Source organism: Benincasa hispida, chromosome 10, assembly GCF_009727055.1.
Source record: "Benincasa hispida cultivar B227 chromosome 10, ASM972705v1, whole genome shotgun sequence".
NCBI classification, from domain to species: Eukaryota; Viridiplantae; Streptophyta; class Magnoliopsida; order Cucurbitales; family Cucurbitaceae; genus Benincasa; species Benincasa hispida.
Window position 1 is genome coordinate 4,306,459 of NC_052358.1, and position 11,347 is coordinate 4,317,805.

The 11,347-nt window shown below is 35.6% G+C and overlaps 1 protein-coding gene across 4 annotated transcripts in view; it reads left to right on the plus strand.

The window, feature by feature from the left end:
- Positions 1-788: 788 nt before the first annotated feature.
- LOC120088099 (ubiquitin carboxyl-terminal hydrolase 8) overlaps positions 789-11,347 on the plus strand; it is a 28,507-nt gene continuing 17,948 nt past the window's right edge. For 2 of the 4 annotated variants that reach the window (XM_039045159.1, XM_039045160.1), the window contains exons 1-12: positions 789-1,084; positions 1,403-1,654; positions 2,532-2,673; positions 5,613-5,672; positions 5,773-5,850; positions 6,595-6,942; positions 7,203-7,343; positions 7,464-7,634; positions 7,907-8,161; positions 8,289-8,437; positions 9,699-10,265; positions 10,757-11,030. In XM_039045159.1, the coding sequence (XP_038901087.1) occupies positions 999-1,084; positions 1,403-1,654; positions 2,532-2,673; positions 5,613-5,672; positions 5,773-5,850; positions 6,595-6,942; positions 7,203-7,343; positions 7,464-7,634; positions 7,907-8,161; positions 8,289-8,437; positions 9,699-10,265; positions 10,757-11,030 (2,523 nt within the window). In that variant the 5' untranslated portion in view covers positions 789-998. Of the gene's footprint in view, positions 1,085-1,402; positions 1,655-2,531; positions 2,674-5,612; positions 5,673-5,772; positions 5,851-6,594; positions 6,943-7,202; positions 7,344-7,463; positions 7,635-7,906; positions 8,162-8,288; positions 8,438-9,698; positions 10,266-10,756; positions 11,031-11,347 lie in introns of those variants that run through there. The other 2 variants (XM_039045158.1, XM_039045161.1) reach the window with 2 other exon arrangements.

Below are 11,347 nucleotides of genomic sequence, written 5' to 3' on the forward strand. Positions count from 1 at the left end.
AAAAAAAAAAAAAATCAAAGTATTCCCAAAAAATCATTTGACATTTATTAAAATTTGTTATTCTAGAAAAGTAATATTTTTGCACCTAAGTCTATGCTCCTCTTTTTCTATCCACATAGAAAAATAATTTTTAATATTTTTTTTAAACCTCAAATATTACATGATAGTTTTTAATTGGATGTGCTGCAGAATAGATCGACTACACTCAAGTTTTTTCCTATAAAAAAAAGCAAAGGCCGATGTCAAAAAAGGAAAAGAAAAATCTGCACAAAAAATTATAGTTAACACAAATATAATCAAAATGTATGCAGAAATTAAATTTGAATCCTTAAAAACAAAACCATACAAAATGAAAATTAAAATATCATTTTCATTTATATAGTATGAGATATGTTTAATTTTACGTACTATATTTTTAAATGTTTAATTCAGTTTATATATATTTAATATATTTTAAGTTTTATTCAAAATATATAAATTAAAATTGAACAAACTTCAAAATTTAACCACCGAAATGATATTTACCAAGAAAATAATAATTATTTACTCGACAATATTACAACTCAAATTTATGCTGGAGAGTTTTACTTTCTCAATATATATATATATATATAACCGAGAATTTTCAGCATTCGATTTTGCAGTGTGTCTAAATTCCTTTTTATTTATTTATTTATTATTATTATTATTTTATTTATTTATTTATTTTTACAATCCAGATTCCGTTTCCCCGCATAAATAATTAAACAAATAAACAATTATATATACATATATCACAATTTCGCACCACAAATTGGAAATTGCATTTGGGCGAGGAGAAATATATAACTCTCCTGGAATCCTCTTCACACAAAAGCTCCACTTGTTTCTCTGCAAATCCGCCATTTTCTCTCCCTCTGTCTCTGTTTCTCTCTCTCTCTCTCTCTCCCCCCCCAATGATCTACTTTTCCACAACTAGTTTCTGAACTCTTCTCTTCACCCGTCTCGCTTTCTCTGCTATGGGCGGTTTATCCGAAGATCTCTCTTCATCCACCTTGCCTCTCGACTCAGATAACGATCAGCGAGTTTACTTCGTTCCATACAGGTAGATTCATTATTCCACACTTCGATTTCTTGCTTTTTTGCTACAACATTTTCGAATCTAAATTACACCTTTATTGGAAGCTCGAATTGGGCAAATGCGATTCTCTAATCTATTCGTTTAGTTGAGAATTTTTACGAGGTAAGATTGGAAAAAGAAAACCGAAATGTGTCTTGCAATGGTGAAAGTAGTTGGATACTGAGCTTAGATGAAGCAGCTTTTTACTCTTTTGAACTGTTGTGAGGCTGCGTCGCAGTGGAGATCCTGACAAAACCGGGAACGCAGTGCGTCTAAAGAGAATTTACGATTTGAATTGTTCAGGTGGTGGAAGGACGCGCACGATTCCTTAACAGGTGATGCTGACGAGAAGAGGGGACTTCCCTTCCTGGCATCGCCAGGTTCGTCGTATGCTGGACCGATGAAGATCATCAACAGCATTTTCAGCTCCGATCTTGTGTTTAATCTGAGAAGAGAAGAGGATTCTTCGCAGAATAGTGAAAATGGTGAAGTGGGCATTTCAGGGAGGGACTACGCGTTGGTCTCCGGAGAAATGTGGGTGCAGGCACTTAAATGGTGAGTGCTATGCCACGACTCTTTTAAATATTTGGATTATTTCTGATGGGGAAGTTAAGTTGATTACATTGCATATCTTGATAAGCGGATATTCGATTGCTTATATTCAATCATCCCAATCAATAGTTCCAATGTTTCTTGAAAAGAAATAATTGTATTATTGTGAATGGAATATATTATTCTCTCCATATCTCCAGCTTCATAACTGAATTCTGCATTGAAGAATAGGTAATTCAGTTTTCCAAAAGGCAAAAGCTTTCTTGAACTCCATGACCTTGAACATTTGCTGCAATTTCATACATCTATGAAATTGTTTCCTATAAGAAAAAAAGCTTCCATGAACACTTCTGGTACAACTTTAGGTACCTTTCTTTACCTAATATGTTTTGAACTATCAACACTTCAGGTTCCTATGAAATTTCTGTCTAGATGGGTATGGGTTTGCCTTTTCTTCTCTTTCTTTTCTTCCCCTAAAATATTTTTTACTTGTGTACATTTACTAGTTAGCTAATTAATTATAGGCGTCTCCTGTTTCCGGTTAGTTAATCATGTTATTAAGAAATGATGTGCTCCAAGTCACAAAGATACTGAGGGTAGCTATAGTCTTACCTTGATTTAGAAATTGGAAGGTCTTTTTGTATTAGATTTTGTTGTTTGAGGGGTTTCCTCAACCCTGGGCCCTTAGGCTGTCTCCCCTTTTATTGTTTTGAATATGTAGTTACCTGTTTCTTATCCCAAAAAAAAAAAAAAGAAAGAAAGAAAAAAGATATGTGCTCTTCCTTGCAACCATAAATTTTTTCACGCCCAGATGTTTTCTTTATGGCTGAATTTCATCATACAAGACCATTTAAGGGTTCCTTACGGTTTTGTGCTGTAGGCATAGTGATTCCAAGTCTTCAACGAGGAATGGTGGTAGCTTTTCCGTTGCAGAAAATAACATTGCAGATGTTTATCCTTTACAACTAAGGCTTTCTATCCAACGGGAGGCAAATTTATTGGGAGTGAGAATAAGCAAAAAGGTCACTTGATTATCATATCAAATTTTATTAATCTTTGATTCCATGACTTTAATGATAGTTTGCGGACCATTTAGCATTAACAACTATTTGTTCGGTTGGAAATTAAAAGGGGAACTCTAATCTTAAATATTTTGAGGACTTCAATTTACATCCTAGTAGCTGTCTGCCTACGACTATAAGTTTACTAGTTCATGAGTTCATTCACTCTGAAATGTTGTCGGGCCAACAGTGTTCCATGAGAATTCATGGTGCATGTAAACTAGTTTGAATTCTTGGTCATGCTTGGCACAATTTTTTTAAATAACTTTCAAGTCAGTTATACTATTTTGCATTGTGTGATGGTATATCTTTTTTACGGGTAAATGAATTGTTTAATAAATTTCAATGGATTTAAATGCGTAGTTTATTACTAGTAGCACCATAGCAGGTGGACTTTTGCGTGTGGGTCTAACTGGTGACCTCTTTATTCTGAAGCAACGAATGTTCAAGCAGGTGGTCAAACATTTGATCTGAAATGAATTTCTTTGAAATCCTCTGCTTCCAGGCTCAAAGTGGAGCAACTTGGGCTTGAAACCATGGTTGGGCATTTTGATAGGAACAAAAAATTGAAATGGAAATTAACAGAAAATAGTATTAATAATCGATATTAAGAAAGAAATTACAAGCTTCCCAACACCTTGATAACATGAATTTCACCACAACCTATTTCTAGAAATTGCCTGCTCTCTTTTTATAATTGTGAACATACAGAAAATTTTACATAATTTCACATATGCGACTAGTAATATTTCCACTATTTTCCTACTGATGTTCTAAGACGTGCTTTGCAGTCTCTCAACAGTGTTAATACCCTTATCATAAGGTCCAAATTAGGAATTTTACCTTAGGACATCAGGTGTTACGGTTGTTGGCACATGATAACTATCTGCATCCCAATGTGATGAAGCAATTAACTCACAAGACTAGGACTTAGTGAATGTATTCAAAGAAGTGTCAAACCTCCAAACTCTCTGTCTTCAGAATGCTAAATTGGTTAAGGCATATATCCTCAAGACCTCAACCAAAAGGTCAGATGTTCGAATCTCACCATTACATATTGTTGAACTTGAAAGGCAAAAACACTCTCTCGTCTTCCCACCTCTGTGGCTGTATTGCAGTTGCCAGTTAGCACCTTGATTTGCTTCCGAACCTCTATCTCTACCTCTAATAAGTTTCTTCGGGCAAGAACCACCCTCCTTGAGCTTGTGCTATCCTCCTAGTCATCTTGGATACTTGCATTTTTAAGCCAGGACACTGTGATGAATCTTGGAAATTTTGGCATAATAGTTGATCCCCCACCAGAATATCATTTTGAAATGTGTTCCGTCATTCCTAGATGATTGTGAAGAATTTAATGATTTGGCAAGTGGCATTTTAACTTTCATTAATTCCACCAGGAGACTCCCACATGGTCAGCTTTCCTTTTCCTTTTTCTTCTTTGCAGCGAACCATCCATTGCCCCATTTCCCCTCGTATGGCTACCACTCGATTCCATAGTTTGTAATTCTGTTTAGGAGACCTTGATGGCCATTTTGCCTAAAGGACATTGTTTCTATATCTTAGGCTGCCGAGTCTTAAACCTCAATTCTCCAAAGGCCTCGGAGGTCGTACTAATATTTTAGCTAACCAAAACAAATGGCTTGGACCTCCCTTGTTCCCTTCCAAAGAAACTTTATCGTTTTCCTTTTTAATGTCACGGATAGCTTCCTCAGTAGTAGACGGACAGACGTGGACATTGGTAGTGGTAGATACAACAGCTTTAAGCAACAATAATCAGCCCCCTTTTGATAAATAATAGTTTTCCTTTTCCTCAGTTCTTTTCAATGTTCTTTTTTTATGGGACTCCAAAATTGTTACCTTTTCGGATTTCCTCCTAGAGGATCTACCACGTGACAGAAGGGATTGATTCAACCTTGCAACCCAATTTCTTGGCTACATACTCTACTACAATACCATGTTATTACCAATCATTGAAGATCCCTTCAAGTGTATATTCAAACTTGCAGTTATTTCAAAAACTTTGCGGACAGAGGAAAAGGAAAGTACTTTTGAGAGTTATCTTGAACAGTTTATCTTTCTTGCTATGTTTTGGTTTCTTTTTATAGCTCTTATAGTCTCTCTACACTTTTAATCAATTGGAGAAATCTTTTGTAACTCCTTTGGTTTGGGCTTTATCCTTCTTTTTAAAATTCTCTCTTTTTTTTTTTCTTTTTTTTTTTAAAAAAAAATTCTGTGAGAAAATAGATTTTCAATTATTAACACACTTTTTTTTGCAATTAGTAGTGTATCATCCTCAAAAGGCAAATGGGAAATATAAATTCTTTCGCTCGATGGAGATTCCTTCCAGTCACTCAACCTTTTTTGTATGTGATGATTAGTCAATTTATATAGTACATCACCCACCATCAAGAAAAGAAAATTGATATAGAACCCCCCTTGTCTATAGTTTGCATTACTCTTTTGCTCGACTTTCTGTGAGGAAAAATACAGAATTTGGTTCATGTGAATACTCTTCTATTCATTTCTGTATCCCCTTGTCTTAAGCCTCTAAAAGGATTGTCCATTTGTCTTTTGCTTTTGCCACTCCAGCGTGTAGTGCCTGTTTGGTAAGGACCATCTCTTTTATCTCGTAGTTCAGGGCAACTTTTGAAGTGAAACTCTGATTTGTAATGTGATTTGAAAGAAAGACAATATGAACTTCGGATGGGAGAAAACTCTGTTACCAACTTAGTATCTCCCTTGATCTTTTTATTTACTTGTGACTTTTTCTCTTCACGAGTGATCAAATTCAAATCTTTTTCACTTTCAGTCTTATTTTCTTAAAAAAAGAAGAAGGAAAAAAAAATACTTTCACCTAATGTATGCTAGTCAAATCTTAATGTTTTCTTCTATACTGGCAGGATAATGTACTCGAGTTATTTAGGAGAGCATGCAAACTCTTCAATGTTGAGTCAGAGTTGGTAATAATCTTTCTTCTCTTTTAGTATCGCTTACTCTACTTTAGCACCAAAAGAAAACATTTATGATCAAGATATATATCTAATAATTTGCTGTATGCAGTTGCGAATATGGGACTTCTCAGGCCATACAATTTCCCTTTTTAGTAACAGTAATAAGCAACGACAGTCAGATCAAGAGGTTAGTCATTAACAATTTCTTCCCCATCTGTTTGGCTAATAGTCATTAACAGTCAGATCACGTTTGCATTGCAATAATATTTTCAATACTTGAATATTTTTCTGAAAATATAATATAATATCTACTTTATTTTCTAAGCTTCCATGAATTATAAGATGTTTGACATTATTATTTTTTATTTCATATACCATGTCTGCATGAGAGTGAACTTCCACTGTTATTTATTAATGAAACTTCGTGAAGTGCGCATAGAGTAACAAGGTGAGTTTTGAAGAAAATAATTAAAACATGGCATTGGAGAAAGGTAAGAGTGGTTTCCTAGGAGGCAAGAGTCACTGATTTTTTGCATTTAACCCACTGGGTTTTTTGATTAGGGTACGGCAAAGAAAATTTAGAAGAAAACATCGAGTTTTTTCATATTCTAACAATGCGATGCAAGCATCTTTTTACTGTCTTTTACTAGGAGACATGTACTCCATTGAGCAAATAATTACTTGTAACTTATCTGACATTGACGGACTTTAGATGTGATCAGGAGTCGCCTTTTTTATTGTTTAAATAAAATCACAGAAGATAATTCTTAGATATAATTTTGTTGACTGTTCTTCTTTCCCCACTCCCAGTCCCTAATAATATGAAGTGAAATTTTCATAAGCTTGCCTTGTGATTTTAGATAGTACTTGACTTGATAATAAAAATGTTTCTTTCTGTAATGCTGTTTTTTGTATTTTATTTTCGGCACAGGTTCTACTTGAATTACAAGTTTATGGGTTGTCAGATTTCATAAGGTGCAAAGAGGGGAAAAAGGATGAATTGGCAAATTCTATCCTTGGAAATTCATCTGCTACTTCACTTATGATGAATGGTGCTTCTGGAACTGGGAGTGCAAGCTGCTTCCGTGTAAATTCTTCAGTTTTTTCTGGAAGCTCTCGTGAAGCTGGTTCTTTAGGATTGACGGGCTTGCAAAATCTTGGGAACACCTGTTTCATGAATAGTGCTCTGCAGTGCTTAGTGCACACTCCAAAACTTGTTGACTACTTTCTCGGTGACTATGGTAGAGAAATAAATCACGACAACCCATTGGGCATGAATGTATGCTTTCTACGATTTCATGGATCCATTTTATCTCAGTGAACCCCTTTCTTTTTCCATTTCATTCAATTATCAATTCTGCATTCTAAACATGCTAATATCAGAATAGATACTGCTAGCAAAAGTTACAAGTATAACCAACTAAATTTGTAGTTTAGGGCAACTCATTCATTACAGAACAGTAATCAAAATCATATCTGCCAACTCTGAGTTTCTAACCATCATACCAGTGAAGTCTGTAACAAGCAGTAACTTTTCAGGGGGAGATTGCTTTGGCATTTGGAGATATGTTGAGAAAATTATGGGCTCCTGGAGCAAGTCCTGTGGCACCCAGAACGTTCAAGTCTAAGCTTGCTAGATTCGCTCCTCAATTCAGTGGATGTAATCAACATGATTCTCAAGTCAGTGAAGTTTCTTGCTATCAGAAGTAGGGTTTTAGATTTCCTTCCTCTGGGTGATGGGGTTCTGGGTACAGGATTTCATTCATTGTCTTGTAGTCTGATTCAATATATTGTTTATAGGAGCTCCTTGCCTTTTTGTTGGACGGGCTCCATGAGGATCTCAATCGTGTGAAAAAGAAGCCTTACGTAGAAGCTAAGGATGGAGATGGACGATCCGATAATGAAGTAGCAGATGAATATTGGCAAAACCATTTGGCTCGTAATGACTCCATCATTGTTGATGTGTGCCAAGTATGCTCTCCTCCCTTCTCTTACCTTGTATAACCTACACTACTTGCCTTTCTCCTATGGTAAAAGCATGTTCTTTTGAAACTTGTATGTTAATGAATATCTCATGTTCTTTGCTAAATCAAATCTACTTCTTCATTGTATTAGTTACGTTCATCGAGATATTAGACTTGTTTATGAGTCCCCCCTATTTGCATGCCTAAGTTTTGTCTGCCAATAGAAATTTTCCATTTAATGTCTCATCAAGGCTTCGTCATTTGATTGCATCCTTGCAGGGTCAATATAAGTCAACATTAGTTTGTCCCATTTGCAAAAAAGTCTCTACGACCTTTGATCCATTCATGTATTTGTCACTGCCTCTACCTTCAACAACGATGCGAACAATGACTTTAACGGTTGTGAGCACTGATGGAAGTACTCCAACTCCTTACACCATTACAGTTCCCAAGTCTGGAAAATGGGAAGACCTAATAAAAGCCCTTAGTATTGCATGCTCTCTAAAAGCTGATGAGACTTTTTTGGTTGCCGAGGTAAATCATTATAATTGTAATACATTTCAATTGGTTGCATTTTGATGACTTTTGGATTAATTTCTTCATAATAGAGCATGAATTACTTTATTCTCAATGTCCTTTGAACTCATGAATTTCTATACAGGTATACAACAACCGCATCATACGGTATCTTGAGGAACCAGCTGATTCTTTATCCTTGATAAGAGATGGTGACAGATTGGTTGCTTATCGCTTAGCAAAAGATGATGAACAAGTGCCCTTGGCTGTGTTCATGCATCAAAGGATCGAGGAGTAAGTGCTTTATATTTTTGAACTGATGGATCTTGTTTTCACGTGACTTCCTTTTTAATATTTAAAATTTATATGCAAGTTCATTGTAAACTAATTTTGGCCTCTAGGGGAAGGTAAGGTTGTTACTTACACCGATTGCAAAGCTTTAGAGAAGTTTGAAATTACATGTATATTGGATCATTTAATATCTAAACAAATGTTTCTATTTTCCATCTAGATGTAGAGGTTCTAATAATGATTTTCTAAGATATTTATTGCTCGGTGGGAATAAGATTTGTTCATAGGGTGAGATCCTCTTGTTTCTGCCTTTTCCTTCCTTGAATCAAGCTGCATATTGCTTTATCTATTTACAACTAATTTTCTACTCATTTATGTCAACTCTTCTTTGAACATTGTTTATTGTTTATTTATTTATTTATTTTTTTTAAAAAAACATCGTCACTTTCATGGCTGGTTGAGATGGTAGTAGCATAGGGGATGTTAGAAAAACCCTTTTTGAATTAGAATTTAGAAAGATGGGAGGAGGTGTAAGTCCCCTAGTAGGCATTGAGGCATTTCACATTAGTGGTCGTTCAACAAAAGTATAATTGATAGACTTATTTACCTTCTTGTCATTATGCACATTAGCAAGCTTAATAACTGGTCATTTACTAATCACATAAGGTAAGCTGATGGACATCATGCTACAAGTCAAAATTGCTTTGATACTTAAAAAATGGACGATAGGTGTAGACGCTAGAATTTTCCTCACATAAAAAATTCCAATCCTCCTTAGCATGAAGAAACAAATTTTGGGGAAATAGCACCGCTTAATTTGAGATAACATTCCAAGTCGAGGATTATCTCTGAGATTTAAAATTTGTCGCAGCAATGTATTTACTAGATATGCCCAAGGCCAATATTAAGAACTACTTTTCCACTGTAACTCAACTCTTGGATATAATTACCACAAGTTTATTCAATTTTCCCTTTCGATATAGATTGGAAAATTAAACATTAATAATAACTAAAATTTTCTGGGATTTACATATGTGATTTGCCTCCTAAAAAATGTAATTTTGCATTGGGATTTACTGGATAACAGGAGGCAATATGAGAAACTGTCTTGGATCGTTCATAATAATTTTCTTAGTAAACAATTAATGTACCGGTGGCAAACTGGCAACTGCCAGACCATAGCAACAAAAGTAGATGAATGCTAGTAATAATATTGCGTTTTTTGCCTCACTTGCCTGGAGTCTAATTTTTCTTGTCTGGTCAGGCAGTACATCAATGGGAGACGTACTACAAGTCTTAAGGCATTTGGATTTCCTCTCGTGGCTAAGCTGCCTAGTACTTTTAATGGATCTGATATCAAAGACATATATGAAAGATTGCTTAGTCCCTTCCAGGTTTCTGCTCAAGATGCTTTGAAAGAAAACCATACCTCTGATGTTGATACAATGGAAAAAACCGAGGAGGTGGGGAAAAGAACTAGTTCCACATCGGCTTGTGTAACTGATCCGTTAAGAAGCAAAGATGGAGTTAATTGTGATTCACCGTCAGATGCTGATTTACAATTTTACACTACAGACGAGAAGGGAATCATTAGGGGCTCTGAAATTCAAGTTGGTGAATTTGTAGTGGGGTCGGAAAAGAGCAAGCGGTTATATGTCCTTGTCTCCTGGCCAGAAAAGCAGATTGAGCGTTATGACACTCACCTTCTTACCTCCTTACCTGAGATTTTTAAATCCAGCTTTTTCACAAAGAGACCTCAAGAATCTGTTTCTCTATATAAGTGTCTTGAAGCTTTCTTGCAGGAGGAGCCTCTTGGTCCGGAAGACATGTGGTCAGTCCATTTATACTTTGGTTTTCTTCTTATTAAAAAAAATAGAATCTGCATAACGAACTTTATAGTTCTGGTCTGGTCATTTAGAATTTAGAAATTGAAACTTCGTGCGTCGTTGAAGAGTTTTCAGTTTGCTCTTTGCTGGTCTTTTGTTGGTTGGTGGCCAGTTTTGGGTTTCTTTGGTAGCTTTATAGTAGCCTTTGTTTTTCAGTAGCTGAAGGAGACTTGTTGGTTGAAGTTGTTTGAAAGTTTATCTCTATTTGGTTGTATTCGTTGTTCCTATCTTTTTTTTCTCTCCTTTTGAGAATTTGCATCTCCTAAAACTCTTATTCCTTTTCATTACATCAATTACAAGTGGTTTCTTGTTTTAAAAAAATTTTCGAAATTGAAACATTTTTATCTGAAAATCCTTTCATGTCATAATATAGTCATTATCCTCGTAGTTACATTGGCCTAGTGCTAATTTTCTGATATCGTGTACCATCATTCAGGTATTGTCCTAGCTGCAAAAAACACTGTCAAGCCAGTAAAAAGTTAGATCTTTGGAGATTACCAGAGATTTTGGTTATTCATTTGAAGAGGTTCTCGTATAGCCGGTTCATGAAGAACAAACTAGAGACATACGTTGACTTTCCTGTTGATGATCTGGATTTATCTATGTATGTTGCCTATAAGAATGGCCAGTCTTGTACTCGATATGTGCTTTATGCAGTCAGCAATCACTATGGGAGCATGGGTGGTGGCCATTACACAGCATTTGTTCATGTAAGTGATGTTACTCTTTCTTTTCTCAAGATGCCTCACCATTTCTTAATTCTGTTTTTCTACCTTTTGTCTATATCAATAAATTGGAAGCTAATTGTTAGGAACCAAGGTAGTATAGGATACCTTTGTCCCACATTGGTTAGAATGGGATGACCAATGTGGTACTGAAGTGGCTTGGCTCTCCCACCCCAATAGCTAGCTTTTGGGGTGTGGTTCTCCAAGGTGCTTAAGTATCCAATAATGGTATCAGAGCCGGTTGTTGACGTTACGGAGTGGAACCGGTGGAGGGTTCTGACCGGGTGTGGCCGAGTGAAGTA